This window comes from Vidua chalybeata, chromosome 4, assembly GCF_026979565.1.
Source record: "Vidua chalybeata isolate OUT-0048 chromosome 4, bVidCha1 merged haplotype, whole genome shotgun sequence".
NCBI lineage: Eukaryota > Metazoa > Chordata > Aves > Passeriformes > Viduidae > Vidua > Vidua chalybeata.
The window spans coordinates 26,559,614-26,578,315 of record NC_071533.1 but is presented as its reverse complement, the minus strand read 5'-3'; the positions used below and the strand labels follow the sequence as shown (position 1 = coordinate 26,578,315).

Here is an 18,702-nt window from a genome sequence, read left to right as displayed (position 1 = left end):
TATATGTCCTCTCAAATATAAATTTTAGATGTCTCCCACAGCAAAAATCTGAGACATGCCTTGATCTGTGCTGACAACGAAAGAACTTGGCCAGCAAATAGTGGATGTTGCTGCTACTAAAATCTATTAAAAAATGAAGATGAATACTGCTCATGTCGGCACTCAAATCACCTTACATTCTATTGTACAATCATTTACAGCTGTTCAAAACGAGTGTAAAACACCTTCATTCACTTCTGGCTCTTCTGGCTCTTGGTGCCAAGACTAAACAGAGCCTGGCAGTCACTTCAGCTAAGAAAAATGTTACTTACCTGTGCATGTTTTGCCATCCACTTTGAGTACAGATCCTTCAGGGCAAAAGCAAACAGGGCCTTTAGATGTCTGAAGGCAACCGTGACTGCATCCAGTGTCATTACTTGTACAGGTAATTAGCTCTACAGTAATTTAAGGAGGAAAAAAATCCTAAATTATGATAAAATTTTTTACTAAGCCCCCAGTAAGAGATGTTAACACCTTCTTAAATAAGAAAAGAAGAAAAAAAAATAGGGAAAATAAATATATCAATAAATGGAAGTGTGATATTTAGAGTAAAACACTTCTGCAGTCTTTCTGTGGTTTGTTATACTGTGTTTCTGTTTTACTTTTCCAAATTTTTTCCACACCTTCTCCTAATTACAGCCAAGGAGAAAGCCAAAATTGCCGAGTCCTGAAGCCATTATGCTTACCAGCCTTAAGTTTTCCAAAATTCTCTGAAGATATGTTATCAAAATAGGAGTAATTTTGAAATCTTTCTTTCTTATATTTCATCAAGAATAGATCAGGTTTTAAAACTACAAGGAATCTATACTGATAGAATAAATATAAAAGACAAAGAGAATAAGGAAGAACTACTTTCCTACTACTCCAAGTATAAAAGAGTATACTTAAGATCAATCAAAACCGGAGATGAACCTTCCAGAAACAAAACTACGTTCCTTAGTGTCAATTTTAGAAGTTATAAGGGCAAAATTATCTGATGACTTGGCAATATCTTTCCTTTACTTGCTATTAGAAATATTGCAGTGCCAACATATTTTTTTTTTAGTGCAGTTTCACAAGATGTGCTCCTTCCACGTTCTGCATTGCAGTACTCCATCTCTTTGTCCCAGTTCTAGTGCCATATGACTGGAACTAATGCAAGATTTCCAGAGCTTCTTCTATGAATCAGCTGCACACATTGGCCTAAATGGTGCGTACCTCTTGCAAATATTGCCTCTGCAGGGCAACAACATTCTGGACTGGACTGTGCTAACCACTTCAGCACAGAGAATAGGGTCCAGAAAATTCTTTCTGACCAGAGCTTGTGGCTTTAGATTAAGAGCTTCATAAAGGACTTGGAAGACAAAGTATCAAAATCTCTGGCCAGCATTTGAACTTCTCATCTTCTGTGTGTCTCTCTCTCAAGCTGCATAGTTGGTGAGCATCTGCCTTGTGCTGCAGGCCACACTGTCCATCCTGCATTCCTAGCCTGTGCTAGAAAAACGTTATTTTCTATCTAATTTGAGCCACTCAAAATGCAGGCATACAGTTCAAGCTGGTCATCCAAAGTAGGACTGAGTTGCACAGTGTCTAAATGTTGTTTTGGATGCAAAATGACATCTCATCTCCCAGTAACCTCTGGCTGCAGCCCTCCCATATCTCTTCTGCTGCAGTTGGCTGCCTTATGCAGCTGTCACACACACCCTGGACCCCCACGCTGGGGTCACTGAGTCCTGCTTCTGGCTCCCTCTTAATAAAGAGGCTCTTACAGAATCACAAAATATCCTGAGTTGGAAGGACCCACAGAGATCATCGAGTCCAGCTCCTGGCCCTGCCCAGGACTCTTGGAGTCTAAAATAGACTAACTGCTAGAGTCTGTTAGATTCTATGGCTATATTTACCCTCCAGTAGTGATATTTAATATACCCTAGATCCTTATCCTGCCATGATCCACACAAAATTCATAGGTGTGCACTGGCACTCCTGCTTGGGCCTTATACCAGTGTTTTATTTCCACAGAAACAAAGTAGAAGGACCTTTGTCTATGCATAAGTTTCACTTCAAAAGTGACTGACAATATTCTAAGACCTCAAAACTTGGAAGCTTTTCACATTTTATGTTCTAGACTTATTCCGGAAAGGCTTAATTCATTTGTAGGCTGAGCATACACATTTAATTCACTAATGTCATACATATTAGCAATGCTGTCAGCCCTGATCTAAAAAGAAAATACATGATGCTGTGAGCTGCTCTTTCAGAGACTGGGCAAATCCTTAGAAAGTGAGCCAAATTCAGAGACCACATTTAAAAATACATAAATGCACATCCACCTGGAATGTGTCACCGGGCCCAATCTGAGAAGAGGTCTCTCTGGAAACATGACTTGTTTATTTTTTGCTCCTCTGAAGAAGCATATACAATTTCTCACGTGTAACTTACGCTTCCTTAAACATGATACCTGAAATCAGTTCACTCACTTTAAGCCGATCCTGCTTACATAACATGGGATTGGAAGCAAGCAATGCAATCCACAAAACTTTCAGCAGTTCCAGTGTGAAATGAGGTCTCTCTCCAATAAGATACTCCAAGTGTTTGTCCATTACAGCTCCTTACCATGACATGTTTTCCTATCAGGCAGCAAAACAAAGCCTCTCGGGCAGGTGCAGTAATAGGAACCAGGGATGTTCACACAGCCTAAAGTGCAGCCATGATTCCAGAAGCCACATTCATTAATATCTGCAAAAAAAAAAAAAAAAAAAGAACTTCTTGTGTCAGAATAACCTCATCAGCCAATGCTAGGGAATAGATTAATAGAACAAAGTAACAGTCTGAAAAAGTACATACATTTTTGCATTCATTTCACAAAAATGTGTTTTTCCTAATGAACTATAAGAAAACAAGTTTGCGGACCTCATTCAAATCAGTGTTAAAAACCTTCTAGCAAAACATACTCGTGATCTGTATGTCCAGCATAGGTGCCTAGAGGACTTTGAAAAAGATGCCTTTCCATACAGATTCCAGTGCCATTTAAATACTGTGCACAACCAAAACACATACATTAGACACCTTCTTAAAACAAAGATTCTTTTTTAAAATTTGGATTCAACATGACTTAAATAAAAGCCTCAAAACACAAGTGTAGTAGAAGTTGAAATTCAGGAATCAAACCTGAGAATTTCCTGAGAATTGGAATACTGATGCTCAGGCAAGTTTGTAAATCCTCCAGTCTAGGAAATCTGATGCCATTATGTCTTATAAAATCTGGTCATGTAGGGAAAGAGATGCTTTAAAAAGTATTATGTTATTAATAGCAATTTTAGATTTTTAATAAAACAATCCAGATAAAAGTATTTAGAAGCATGTTAAGAATTTCTGTCTTTTTTTGAAATGATACTTCAGACAGACATCTTGTTGCTGGATTATTGCAAGTTTCACCTTTGGTGATATATCCAGTTTCATCCTTATTACTAAAACTAAATTAGCACACATAAGCATTTCTACCTATCTGAAGCTCCTTTATCTACTCAGACTAAGACCAAATTTTGTCACAAGAATAGCACCAATAACACTTTCATAGGTCTCTTTTTAAACTATTTCAGACTTGGAAGGACACAAAACTGAAATGGCACACTGAAATTTTTAAAAGCTCATAGTAATTTTTCAAACTCAAGATACTAAGTAAAAGAACTGATTAATTTTTTCATGTGATGGAATAAAGCTGATGAGAAATTAACGTATTACCTTCACAAAACTGTTTATTTCGACTTAAAATAAAGCCACTAGAACATTTACACCGATGAATCCTTGAATCTGGCCTGCAGATTCTTCTTCTGCACTTTTCTCTGTTCAAATCACAGATTCCTTTTTCTGAAAGAACAATTACAATGTAAGTAGAATGGAATTCTTATCATATTAACCTTCCAGTAGAAAGATGATAAGAGATGTATTTTCTTCTCAACATCTGCTTGTTCAACCAAGCTGAGGAATTTCTTTTTAATATAAAATAACTTCATATTTTTTTTCCATTGGTAAAATCAGGCAAAAAAACAGTCACTGTAAAAGTTAAAGTACTTGGAATACTAGGAGTAGGTGTGTGCAAACAATCATTTCGAGCTCTATTCCAGCACAAGAAGATTTAGAGAAAGCATGAACTAGGGGATGGTTTGGTTTGGGTCCATACCTAGAGTGACTATGAAAGGGAAAATTCAAGTTTCCTACACCCCCAGTTCTGCACAGTATTATATATTACTTTGTAAAACACTCAGAAATAAGAGCAACAGAGAGGGAGCACGCATGCAAAAAAGAGAGAGAAGGGACATTTTTAAGACACAGCATACAAAGACTGTTGTTGTTGTTGTTGTTGGAGTATCAGTACCACATTACTGCTCATATTATTTAACAAAAAATATAACGGGAGGTTATAATGACCATGTGTTTCATTTGGGCAAAAGATATTAGTGCATTCTAGAGAATCTTTGTGTCTGTGTAGCTCTATGAGAAATTCAGCATTACAAATGTTGAGCTCAAATTTCAAACTCGGAACCTTTCTTCAAAGAAAGAAGAAATAATATGCCCAACATTTTTTATTGGTCCCCAGGAGCCTTCCTATTTCTCCTGCTTCGCAGGAAAAGCTACTCCAGTAACTTTTCTCATGGGAAGAATTTGCAGAGCCTCATGTCTGTGCTCAGCTATCTTTCAGAGCTGGTGCTTTCACAGATATGTAGCACTCATGATTTTATTTTTGTCTCCAAAATGGTTATTTTTATTTGAACTGATGCTACTGAATATGGGTGTGCAGCCACACAAAATGCTGTCTTTGCCCTGGGCTGTGTGTGTAAGACATCATGGGCTCATACAGGCAAATAAACACATATGTGACCAACTTTCTTCTGCTGTTTCCCATTCACAATATAAACTCCAAGAGATGGATAACTGCATAATATTTAAGCTCCAAATTTATTCTTCTGCCAGCTACAACAGAGAAAACGTTGGCCCCTTGGTGGAAAGACAGATCACATCTATAAAAGTAATAATATATAATTTCCCAGACAGACACTGCAGCTTGGCTACAGGCACAGACACCTTGCACATATTTGGTTAACAGGTTAAGTCTTCTCTAGCAAAGGTCATACCAGTAAATGCAAAATTATGAATGGATGACTAGGTAGAGATTATCTATGTTATTTAGTATGTTATCTTTTAAGAGACTAGAATTTTGTGTGGGTTTAGGTGAGCCTCTTGTTTTGTAGAATTAATTTTGAATTGGAGACAATCTTTTTCTATTGCAACTGAATCAGGAACATACAGTAGTGGAGAGTCTAATCTTCAAATAAAGAACTCATTAGAATGACAAAATTGCAAGTGCATGGAACCACAAAACAACAGAATCCAAAAACAAGACCACATTCAAGGCTGCATCATATGCTTATCATTGCTTCTGATTTTTCTCCACATGGTTGTACCATTATTGATCTAAGTGGTCTAAAAAGAACCAAGACACCTGGGAGTTACAGAATAAATAATAGAAGCTATAGTTTTGCCATCTGGACAATCTCTAGAAGATAATAATTCTTAACTGAATAAGTATTAGAACTCTATGTAGCCATATCAATACATAAAACCCAAATCACATTTCAAAGCTTAATGGTGATTAAGTTATGAATCACAAAGTTTATAATGTAATATTTTCTAGAAGAGCACCATTATAAACCACTCTTACTAACTTATTTGTGTTTTGCAGGGTTTTTTGCCCTCCCATCACCTGTTTTACATGGAAGTACATATACTCAGATATTAGCCTGATGCTTGTATCTTACACTGGAAAGAAACACAACATAATTTCTCAAAAAAAAAAAAAAATTAAAAAATTACAAGAGTACTGTATATCATCAATATGTTAGGAAAGATTCCTTCAAAGAATTCCAGAGGCAGTATTTGAGATTTTAAGGTATTTCAGATATTTTATGAGCTGTTATTAAAAGTGACACACCAAAGTTGTTCTGTGGGGTTACAACAAACCCGTAGATGAATTAATGCTCTTCTCTCTACTAATTGGCCCTGACCAGTCCAAGGAAGTAATTTGAAAGAGTAAGGGAAGAGGGAACCTGAGGAATTTAACAAAGTAAGTAATTCAAATTCCAGTAAAAAATCAAATCATATCAGTTGCACACTTCTCCTAAGTTTCATCTGAAGGAACTCAGTAGTTATCTGCTTTATATAAGGCTTGATAATTCACAGCTGACACTGCATTGCAATGTACATTTTCTTAGCTTGTACAGAGCATGCAATTAGTCTAGGTATGCTTTTATCTTCAGGTTTCTCTGTTGTAAGATCAGCTATAAATCTCATTTGAACTCCAGGCTCATTAGTCCTCCTTTCATCCCCGTTCTTGCATTGGATAAGCCAAGCAATGCACATACAAAGTCCAAAAGGTTCATCTGGATTCAGCCTGTTAAGCTTCTTTCTACTCCATCACGTCCCAGACATTTTACAAGAAGTTATTTGGAATTTTTTTTTTTTAAAGCCTACTACTGACAGCACTTACTATCATACAAAAAGTTACTAAATATGTTGGAAATATACATACATTTGAAAACATTGGTAGGTTATATATTAATAAAAGCAGGGAAAGCCCTTTTCCATGGAAAGAGAAATGCCAGAAAGCAGAATGCTTGGGTGGAAGAAGTGGAGTAAATCTTCTGAGAGAAGAATAAAGGCTAAAGGCCCATGGTCACTGAAATTAAGCTGCACATTCTTGCCCTAGTTCCTCTATGTGAGGGCACCAAATGTGTCAGTAGAAAAAAGTGCTTCCATTTGCCAGGACAACCATTTTCCCCAAAGTAAGGACAGATCAAGCATTGTCTCTGAATAGAGACTCCCTGTGCTTACAAGGGTAAGCTTGATTTCCAGGAACACTATCTTCTGCATCTCAACACATCTTGGCACTGTAAGCAAAGAATTTGAAGGGGAAGTTCCTTTGAAGGTTTTGATTTTCCCACTCAGACCAGTCTTCAGAGGGCACAGACTGCATGGTAGAGCTGTTGGTTGTCATGAAGAAAGACAAAGCCTATTTTATAGTAGCTATTTAGGAATAGTTCAAAGATATATTTACAGTTTGATTTTTGCTCATATGAACTAAAACAAACACTACATTCTCCCCATGTCTTTATACCTCTGGGAATCAATGGCCTTTTTCCCTTGGGAGCTGTGCAACCACAGCTTGGCACACAAATGCCTCCATGCTCTTTGCCCCATTGCTCTTATCCAAGAAAAACTGGTGACAAAAGCTATTCCATTAAAGCAAGAATGCTCCGTTCCCCAGAGACTAGAGGACAAGACATTATTTCCCTGGACATCCCCCACTTCCTACTGCCTCAGCAGGAATCCCCAAGGAAGGTGAACTATTGCAAGTCAATTACCTTCATTTTTGGATCCACAGTGAAAGGCAGTGAGATGACAATTCATACTGTGAGCTGCAATTGGTATCAATTAAAGAGGCAGGAGTCTCTTATCATATAGTTGTTATAGCAGCTTCAAGACTGTCTAAGACCTGCTGACTTTTAATTGAATCATTTCACAGCAAAGCTGAGACATCCACTTGTAGAACTGTAGTACTGTGTGCTTAAAATCCTTCGCTGCTGTAATAATCAGAGTTGTTTAGATACGCCTTAGACTAAAACTTCCAGAATGAAGCAGACATTTGGTGAGGCTAACGTAGGCAGAGGGTTAAAAATCTGTATGCTTTGTGCATTTAGCAAGAAAGCATAAAAATATCATTGTGTAAAGAAAGGCAAGAGAATGAGAGTGTCACATTTATCTGCATGTGTATATTAATTAATGAAACAAGCAGTTCATGCTCAGTATGCTTCTACCCCGATACTCAGCTGGAGCTGCACACACCAAGTGGAACTGTGGACCACTGAAGTAAAAAAAAAGTTTTTCCTTTATTTTACTAAGGCCTGGAATTTTGCCAAAGAAAATTCTTACTGCAGAGAACCAGAGTGTATGACATTATTATTCTTACACATAGCAGCATTACATTTACTTACCCAAATCCTGAGAATCAATCCTTGCACCTGGCTGCTTAAATGGATGTACTATTTTTATCTCCACTGGTGGGAAAAATGATGGCTTCAGGCTAATTGTGACTACAACATTTCCAGTATATTTGTTGGCTCTCCATATCATGCCAGACTTCAAGTCTGAGTAGTACAGGTGCTCAGCAAAGAGAGACATACCAAGCAACTGATGTCTGCAAGAGAAGAGAGCAAAGTGGCACATTACTTGATCCCTACATATTTACTCACTTAAACATTTTCTGAGTGCCTAGTTCAGTCAAGTTCACTGAAAATTACCTTCTTTTGACATTGTGTGTGTGTGTGTGTGTGTGTGTGTATATACACACACTATAGTATCTTCTATATATGAGAATCAGAGAATCAAAAGAGGTGCAGAGACATTCCCAAAATAATTCAGCACTCAATCCTGCAATTTTTTAAGAAATAGACACAAAATCGATAACCTGCATTTCTCACAGGTTTAATGATCTATTGGTCAGGACTGACGTAACTGGGAGAGAAAGCCTAGGTGTGACCCTGCTTCTGGTGAATCCAGCAACCAAAATGGAAACTTGGTCTGTTGAAGGATGTAGGTCAGATAAGTCCCACTGTTTGTCAATATCCAGTGCCTGCTCTGACAATTCTGACTGTCTGAGGAAATCAGGGTGGAGATGGAGTGGCAGGAGTAGGGCACTCCTAAAATCCATCTTCTGCTGCTTCTCCTATCTCAGGAACGTAGGTTCCATTCACTAGTCAGTTATAGCAGCTAGCAGAAATCACAAAAGGGCCAAGTTTTAAATAAGGGAGAAATCAGAAAAAATACTGAAAAGGGTATTTTTGTCTTCTACTTTCCAGGAAAACATAATCCAGGTGGAAAACAGAATCCAGATCATCCAGGCTAAAGGATTAATACCCCAGTGAACAGCAACCAACCCAAGGGAGAAAGGGAGAAAAAAGTAAGGAAAAATCCAAACTGACTGCTGGTAATGCAAATGCAGGAAGAATCCAACTTTGTGTTCACCACATGAAAAGGGTGGACCACATATTTAAACAAGCAGGCCAGCAAAACTGTATTTTTCTCAGTTTACTGTCAGAAATCCCTTTTCCACACATGGCGACCCAACCATACTGAGACACTGCAGTGATAACTTTTCCTGATCCCCTCACTGACCCCATGGCCACCACTGGCCACCTGTACCCCTGCACAGCATGAAGATCAAAAGGACATGGGTCTAAGAGCCCCCTCAGCCATGCTTAGCACTGGCACTGGGGCAGGACAATTCTCTTGCACAGCGCAGTTTTCACCACATCTGCTGATGCTTCTGATGGGAGGCTGAGCACAGCGCCGAGCCTCCGCAGCCAGCAGCTAAGGAGGACAACAGGCTTAGATGAGGATGGACTTCAGTCTCCTGAGCACAGCTCAGACACCTGAGCTCACCCACTGTGACCTTGGATAAATCATTTAATCTCTCCTTTTGGCTCCTCTATCTGCAGAAAAAGGCCACTAATAAACACTCAGAGAGGATTTCTACGGATTAATTAGTTATAATTTGCTGAAAGCTTGGAAGATGGAGAGTGCTGAGTGGCAGTATTATCCTTATAACAGTGACATTTTTCCAATTTCCTATCATTAATATTACATTTACAGTCACAGGCCATGTGCATTACACTTTATACTCCTCATATTGTGAACTGACCCAATAAAAGGGAGGATGAGGGAGGGAACTTAATTGCATCCCTGAAATGAATGTTTCATCTCTGACAAGCTGAGGAAAACTCACCGGACAGAATTTCTGAGGAAACTAACACCTCCACCATCATAGTCACATGATCCAATATGGGAAATCTCTTTTCCGTGGTCATGCTGGATCCAGTAGAGCCTTGTGTCAACCAAATCTAGTGAGATGGTCTTTATTTTTTCTGTAGTTTTTAAAATATTTATCATATCACTTCCACTGAGGGACGCTCGGTGTATGCTGGAAACTGTACCATCTGAAGACAAAAACAACAGCCTGCAGGCAAGAGGGGCATGTTTAAAAAAACAACACAAAACAAAAAAAACCCACAACAAACAAACCCTACATTTTCAAAATCACATCACAGCTACATACTCTTTATTAAGTTATTTAGTTGCTTCTGTATACAAAATTTCTCAGTGTGATACTAGAACTACAAATACTTCTGGAGATACTAGAAGCTAGTATTACTAGAGGTAGCAGCAATTTCCCTCAAGTAGGTCAAGCAGGAATCAGCCCAGCTTAACCACAAAGCACTATTGTCTGTCTCTCTACTTTGTTCAGCCGTGCAGTCAAGGAAACTGCAATTCCTTCTCAAATCTATGGGGAGCTCCTGCAAATTTGAGGAAAGGCAGGTCTGATGTCCACACCCTAAAGCCCTCTGAGATGGCAAAATTCCAAAGAGTATTAGCAATGCTACTATAATCAGAAGTTTGGTTTATGTTCAAATGTGGTAGGAATAGACACATGAACCTTAATATTAAATTAGTTGCACACGCTGCTGAGCAGCTTTACTGCAAATCAAAAGTGGCAACTAAGATATGTTCTTGCTAAACAAAACAGAAGCATTTCCAATTCTGCTTAAGCTTTTTTTGGGGTTTTTTTGTTGGTTTTTTTTTTTGGTTTTTTTTTTTTTTGTGTGTGTGGTTTTTTTGTTTGTTTGTTTGGGTTTTTTTTTTTTTCCCCAATTTTTTTGCAATTTTTATGCAAGAGGTTTTTGGGTTTTTGTGTAAGGGGAAATTAGCATGGAGAGACCACTGTGGTAATTCATACTGGTATAACTTGAGGAGCCAGGTCTTTCATGTAAACATGGTTCTCCATGTAAATTACTTGAAGGTGAAAGAAGCATCTCTATGAAGGACAAACTACTAGTGATGCTAAGCAGCAGCAGTGGATTCAGAGCCACCATTCAGAGACGCTGATAAAGAAACAAGGGAAACAGCATCAAACTGTCAGTTTTGACCTTTCTTTTTTCAGAAAACATACCAATTTCTGTTCTAAGTGTGCTGGGTCTGGAGCACAAGTGACTCCCAGCAGTTGCAGGCATCATTCCCTTTGTTTCTCCAATACTGCTTTCCTACCCAGAAACTTTGCTGAAAGAGGGTAGATTGAGATTGGATATTAGGAAGAAATTCTTTACTGTGAGGGTTGTGAGGCGGAGGAATAGGTTGCCCAGAGAAGTTGTAGATGCCTTACCCCTGGAATTGTTCAAGGCAGGTCAGATGGGACTTTGTGCAACCTGGTCTAGTGGAAGATGCCCTATCCAAGGTGAGTGGGTTGGAACTAGGTGACCTTTACGGTCTCTTCTAATCCATTTCTATGATTCCATGAAACCACAATCATACTACTTTACATATTTGGAGTCCATTTCAATGAAATTACTAACTCCTTTAAAATTACCTTTGTTCAGCATCAATGGTAATCCTTGTGGGACGACCAACAGCTCGTAGAAGAACGCGGCGTTTCTTCCCATTCATGTCAGTTGCTTCTATGGTTCCTTTCTGTCTGTTGGCCCAGAGAATGTCTTGATTTATCCAGTCAATAGCAAATCCTGAAATGCCTTTGTCTATGTAACACAGTCTCTGTAAACAAGAAAAAATGAGTTGACAAGAGGAATCCTAATAACTACTCTAAACTTGGCTTTCATTACAGGGAATAGAAGACCCAGATGGAACTTTCCAGTTCATTCCTTTGCCTGCTTCATTTTCTTTCTGACCTGTAGCTATTCCTCTTGCTTTCTCTTTCATCACTTTCATTTGTTCTTTGTGCTTATACGTACCCCCTCTGAGCTCAGTGACTCCCTGAAAAAAGAAACTATTCTGCACAAGAAATATACTGGATTAATATTTAGCTACAATTTTTTGCATTTGGCACACTACAAAGCACCCAGTTGGAAGTATTCTAACACACTGTTGCTGGACCCTGATCCCTTAAAAATCAGGGGAAAATACATGAGTGAAAACTTCACATAGGTAAATGATACTGGCAATCTCTCTCAAACAAAAGAACACTCTCACAGCAATAAAGTTCATCCAGAACAGCCTGTCTGCCCTTCTTAATCAGCCAGATGCAATGAACTGCACCGTTTCTTTCTGAACAAAGAATAAAATGCTAATAGCATTTTTGCAACCATAGAAACCAATAAAAGGTTTGAGAAAAAAATGAGTATGAATTCAAGCACATTCTTCTCATAGCATTTGTGTCAGCTTGTGTTACGATAATCTTGAAGAAAACCTAATACCAGAGAATAATCTATAACTGATAGAAGCATTAAAGACTACAAAGCTTTAGTTTGTTTGAATTTCCTCTCCTGCATTTTTTACTCAATTCTCTCCTGCATTCACCTGATCCACAGAAAATACCATATGTACTGAATGTGAATGCCAGTAAAACAGCCTGGGCTCAGGATCAGAACTATTAAAAAAGCAAAAGTAAAGTGCTTATGTATGAACAGTAAAGGCAGAACTGTACCCTAAGAGCAGGTGGTTTCTACAGAGGGGTTTACACCTTTAACTAGGAGAATTCCAAAGAACTGATTACTTTACCTCTCGTTTTGTACCATTTAGATTAATTCTTTGAAGTAGTCGCCTTTCAGAATCTACCCAATACACTTTCTCTTCTACATAATGAAAATCCATAAGTGTTGATGGGCCAGTATCAGAAACCAATCTTTCGTGATTTGTCCCTTCAGTGTCAATTCTAAAGATGGCATTTCCATGACTAAAAAGCAGGAATGGTGCTGGGTCTGGTGTGGAGAAAACAAAATGAGACCAATTAATTGATAATAATTACATTTTTGCTGCATTAAATTCCCATCAGTCGCATACTAGTCAAAGAGGAAGTTCAAGATTTAGATGTCTCATTTCTTAATAGCAACTTTCTAGGTGTATCACAGACAACCAGTAATATATAAATGTAGTGGTCCTTTCACATCCAATGCTGAAAATTATGGCAAAATCTGAGTTAGGAAACTGCAACGACAGTGGTTGTTACCACTTACCCCAAATCCTACAGCCCAGTCAGAGGTCAGAACAACTGCTGCATGCTTGCCAACTGAGGCTGAAAGAAGTTTGCCATAGATGTGCCTCCAAGTTGAAGATCACTCAAACTATTGTGCTTTAGCAAGAATTTATCACAGAGAGGTAGCCTGGAACCTTCCTTTAACTATACAAAAAGGGAAATTAAAGATCCCAAGACAGGAAAAAGGAAGAAACTGAAGATTGGGGAGGTTTCTTGTGCTGCAGAAGGCTGAAGGAAAACAAAAGACCCATACTTAAAACTCTAACAGCTCAAAAGCAACAACTTCTTCCAGACAAAATCTCTATTTGTAATGAGCAAAGGGTAAGAGTATAATAGTAACTTAACATATTTTATGTTATGTTATTATTTTATCCACTTATGCCCCATACTCCAGAAAACCAATTAAGGCTGAAAATGATGAGCAGCTAGGATGATTCCAATAGCCTTGGTGCAACCTTAAAACAAGGTTATAAGTATGGAAGTACAATTGGTATGGCATAAACTGATCCAGTTTTATCAAGTCTTCTTTGTTATTTTTAGGGTATCACTGTAGAGCACAATAAAGATTGTACAAGGAACCTTAACTACCTTTCCAAACCACATGGATTTTCATTCAGGCTCTCTGTCAAGTGCATATAGCAAAGCAGCTCTTATGTAACCAACACATTTTAACTTTAATTTTGAAAATAAACATGGGTATGTTGTTTGCTATTTTGTTTGTTCATATATATACAAATATTTGTGGGCATCGAGTCTATTCTTTAATTTACTACTAAAAAAACATACAAAACATAAATCCCATTGTGTCAGTAATGTTGGAATTTTAGAACGTAGTTGCCTGAAACAACAGATACTGGCATACAAGTAGTCCTTAACCTGACTGACTTTGAAATGCAATTATTGCTATAGATCCAACAGAATGACAGTCTTCAAGCCTCTGAAATCAATTGCTGAATTATTCCACAATGAAGAAGCAACTCTATTTATTTGGAATAGATGCCATCAAAGATGCACTACCGCCAGTTTTCTTACACATACACTTTTGAAAATTAAACTGGTTTTATTGACAAGGTTCACATCTTTTTTTAACTAAATATCTTTACCATTAGCATGAAAACCGAGGCTTTAAACTCAACAAAAAGCTCTTCTACAAAATTGAGACAGATGCTTCACCTTCATAGTTGCAAGGATGTTTAATTCTCCTTTCAAAGCAGAGGAAAGAGACAAATTTTGATTTCTCCAAGTGAAGAAAGTTCTAATGAGCATCCAAGATGTAATTTTGTCTTGTTCACAGGGAAGATGGTCAGTACACTTTTTCTATGTTAGCAGAATGTTTTGTATATCAATTTTTAAAGCTATCACCTAATTATAGCAGCTGCTTACGAGATTTTAATTACTTTCTTTTCCTGCTGCTACTTGAACTGACCAACCCCATATTTGAACAATGAAGACTTGCTTCATGTGAATGTTAAATGAAAGTTGAAGAGTGGCCAGGGTGATTTATTTAAGGGATTTGACAGCTACTGCCTGCAGTTTTGCCAATTAGTTGACCAAGAATATTTATACACTTTGGTTTTGTCCTTTCCACTCTCTGAATTCCCTTCCAGGAACCTGTGAATGAGGGCTCCACATGGAACAAGAACTGAACAAATCTAACTTTTGCTACAGAGGCACCAGTCAGATTTAGGACTCAATTTTATCAGGGGTTTAATTAGCAGGTAAACCATATCTGCACCAAAGATCTTCCTGTCTTTATAACATGAGGGTATTTCACCTGGTGTATCCCCCACAGAAGGGTTTATACCTGACTTAAGGGTTCCTTATCCATCACAGTAGCTCCATCTGTCACTTTCTGCTGTTACTATAAATGTTAGTAATAGCATGTTAAAAAATTGAAGTACTCCAATATGAAGGAAAGATTGTTCTTTGAAAGATACCTGTGCACAAATATCACTGGGAAACAACACGCTGGTTTTCACTTCAGTTCAGAAGTGGAGAGCTTGCAAAGGAATTATGGATGTTTAGGCAGGACCACAAAAAATCCAGTTTGGGTCTTTGTGAGTTACATGTTGCTGATAATTATGATGATTCTAGGGCCTGGACTAAAATAATTGTGTTGATGACAGTTTGGGAGCTCTACAGAATAATTTTGGTTATGTTCGTGATCCCAAAATCGACACAGGTACTCAAGTACAGCTCCCACTTCTCAGGTCAGAAACATGCCTTGTCACATCCCATCTCTGCATTAGCAAGATAGTCACAGGTAAACAGCCAAAAAATAGAAAACTTTGGGTCCTGGATCAGAAGGGAGCTATGGTGTATCCGAGACAGGAACCAAAGCCAAGCATTCAGGAAGTCAAAGTGGAGAGGTAAGAGATGAACTTCAGAGTGCTCCCACCACATAATCTAGATGCAATATAGGATTAAGCTAATCAATAAAATCCAACTCATTTTTTTTTCCCTGGGTAGCAGTAGTTGAGGACAAAATGAGGCTTAATCAAAGGCTGTAACTGCAAATATTTTCCTCTTAGAAGAGCTAAAATCTTGTAAATTTAAATGCATCTCCCACATTTAAATATCAATTTATATACTCATGTCAGAGGAAGGGAGAGAAATAACTCACAGGAGCACTCATGTTTAAACTGCCAATGGATGAAAGCAAAAATAAGGACTTCCTGCTTCTAATCTTACAGCACTGTCCCTAGAACCTAAACATACTGGGAAGACAACAAGGCCAACAGACTGAAAGCAGCCAAGGTAGCAGAATCTTGTGTACTGCCATGACTTCTTGGAAGTAAGGATGGGATAAGAAAGTCTACAGTTTTAAACTGGCAAAGAGGGCAAACAGGAAGTAATTGTTAAGTCTAGTGGTTTGTTTTCATATGTTCATTCATCTTTCCACCACCAGAGTTTACATTCTTCACCATCATTCTTCTCTGGCATCCACTTTTGGCCTTGCCAATTACCCACACAGTAGCAGAAGCTTTTTTTTTGTCAGCAAACCAGAGAACCCCAGTCACTGACCAGTAGGGACCAGCAGGCCTGGCTCACTTTGAAAAGGAATGCTAACTGAATCTCTAAAGCCCTTTTTCACTTATCAAAAAAGAAAATGTCCTTACCGTTCACATAGCAAGACTGCTTGTCAACACCCAAGGAGTAGCCAGGCAAACAGGAGCAGATGTATGACCCTGGAATATTGATACAGGTTTGGCCACAGGTTCCCAAACCACCTTCAAGGCATTCATCAATATCTGAAATAGGTATTTGAAAAAGATCAGGAAAATTCAGCTAGCAAAAGCAGTAAAGAACAAGGAGAAAGAATACCTTTGACAAACTTATCTAATAATAAATTGTCACAAAATTTAATATCCCATCATTAAAAAATGGAATGAGAATGGCTGTGGAGGAATAAATCCTTCATGCATTGGTTTCAAAATTATTGGGGGGGTGGGTAATTTATCATTTTCACATTCACAGTGATTTTGGAGGGTGTTGGGTTTTTATTTTGGGGTTTTTTTGACTGTCAAGGGAAATTATCCTTCTCCCTGGTGTCTGAGCACTGGTCTCTACTTGGTCAAACACAGGGAACAGACTTGTCTTGATTTGTGTTATTATTTGCTATACAAATGCAGCTTGCAGCTGCTTGCTTCTATCTTTGTCCCTTTTTCAACAGTAATAATTTTGCCAACAAATTAACAGACTTTGCAAAACAAAAGCAGAAAACAGACTGTCACAACACTGAGCTCAACATTGAGCTCATTTTTGTTTGAGTCAAATTTCAAAAGACAAAATTCCCACTGTATTCTGTCAGACACAAGCCCAAACCAAGGCACTTAGCAAATTAATTAGAAACTAGGCTTTTAACTGGTAGGTTAGGCTAGAACCTTTAGGAATTGAAAGATATTTGAAGTATTTGTGTTGTTTTATCAGGGCTTGAAGAAGTGACTATTAAGAAAGTCCTAATCAAAGGAATCTATTTTAAAAAAAGATTACCACTGAGGACTGTAGTTTATACTAAGGGGAAAAGAAATCCACAGTACCATGGATAATTGTCCCACAAAACTGAGATAAGTTTTACTTCCTGTTGAAAACAAACACATCTAATATTAACTTCCCAAGGTACTTGACGTCTGACAGCACCATATGCTGCTATATTTATTGTATATTTTCCTTCTTCAACTACTGTGTGATGGTTGCTCTAAGGAGCAGCTTTTTTCTTGCCCAAATTCTCATTGATATCGGTGGCTTTTGTTCTGTACTTTACCATGTGACTCAGCACATGCAGGAATAAAGGAATCAACACATTTTGTTTTAAATAGATACATTTAAATAAGTGGGATTGTGAATTCACAACCAAAACTAGGTCTGTGAGTGTTATGTGAGAATTCCCTTAAAGAATGGCACCTTGGTTACAAGGAACAGCAATTTAACCAACTCACAAAAGACTTTGAAAGAAGTTTTCTCAGCAACTCAGGGAGACCTAAACAAGCAGATCACTGATACCCTGTGGCTCTGCAAACCCGTTTCCTTAGCTGCTTTAAGAAACTATTAAAAAGAAGTGTTCAAAGGGTTTTCTTCCATGCCCAAGTATCAAAGGTGTTCAAAAAGAATGTCAATGCTTTTCAGACACCTAATGTGTCTGTACCAAGTAGGGAAAGCTTCCATATTGTTTACAGAGTTTTCCCACAAGTTTGTGCTCCGAAGAGCAGAAGATGAACTCATTTGACAACATATGAAATGTAATCAGAGCACGTGCAACTGATTCCTGTTTGATTAAAAAGATAAAGCAGAAGTGTTTTCAGCAATGTAATTCCATAAAGTACTCTAATTCTAACCCACAATTTTCTCCAAACAATCAGCTTTCAGGAGCATATTTTCCCACATGTTGTAGGATTGTACATTCCATTCTCCACGGCATTAAAAGAGAAACTCTTCCAAATCCCCTCTAGGAAGGTTTGATGGGCTTAGAAGTGTGTTAATGTGCTACAGACACCATGGGCCCCAGGTCACCACTAAAACTAGATACTCCTGGCAAACACTGCCTGGATGTCACTGAAGCTAAAGGGCTCTTCAATAGCCCAAGGGGGAGGGCTTTGAGGACTTCAGCTCTTTGTCCAGCTGCTGTCAGTGTCAAACATGAACGCTGTTTGCCACTCTCTCTCTGATGCACTGCTTATAAAATCAAGGAACTGACTAAGCTGGACACTTGACATGATCCAGCCACCAGCACCACAGCAGGTGTGAGAATGCTGATAATGTAGTTTATGTTTGTCAATAACTTTTATGACAGTAATAGCTTTCTAAATGAGCCTGAAGTTATTTCTCTGTGGAAATTACAAGTATGGGTGAAAAAGGCAAACATGTAGATATAGGATTGCTAAAGAGAGAGGTTGTTTGATTAAGCAATGTGAAGCTTAATCTCATAAGCCATTATTCAATCACAATAAAGAACACATTAACTAAGAGTAAAAAAAATAGGCCTGGCCTATAGATTGGATCTGAAAGACTGCTTTCTCTGAGAAGGATTTGTGTTCATAATGGACAAAAAGCTGACCTCTTAGCATGTTACTGGGCAAGAAAATTCAAATCAC

At 38.1% G+C, this 18,702-nt stretch overlaps 1 protein-coding gene across 1 annotated transcript in view; it reads right to left on the bottom strand.

The window, feature by feature from the left end:
* The window catches only part of EGF (epidermal growth factor), a 58,174-nt gene that overhangs the window by 32,025 nt on the left and 7,447 nt on the right, over window positions 1-18,702 (bottom strand). The window contains exons 2-9 of the mRNA XM_053941852.1: window positions 16,231-16,362; window positions 12,637-12,836; window positions 11,492-11,673; window positions 9,857-10,087; window positions 8,067-8,269; window positions 3,760-3,885; window positions 2,632-2,754; window positions 312-434 (exon numbers count right to left, since the gene is read on the bottom strand). Of these exons, the coding sequence (XP_053797827.1) occupies window positions 312-434; window positions 2,632-2,754; window positions 3,760-3,885; window positions 8,067-8,269; window positions 9,857-10,087; window positions 11,492-11,673; window positions 12,637-12,836; window positions 16,231-16,362 (1,320 nt within the window). The remainder of the gene's footprint in view (window positions 1-311; window positions 435-2,631; window positions 2,755-3,759; window positions 3,886-8,066; window positions 8,270-9,856; window positions 10,088-11,491; window positions 11,674-12,636; window positions 12,837-16,230; window positions 16,363-18,702) is intronic.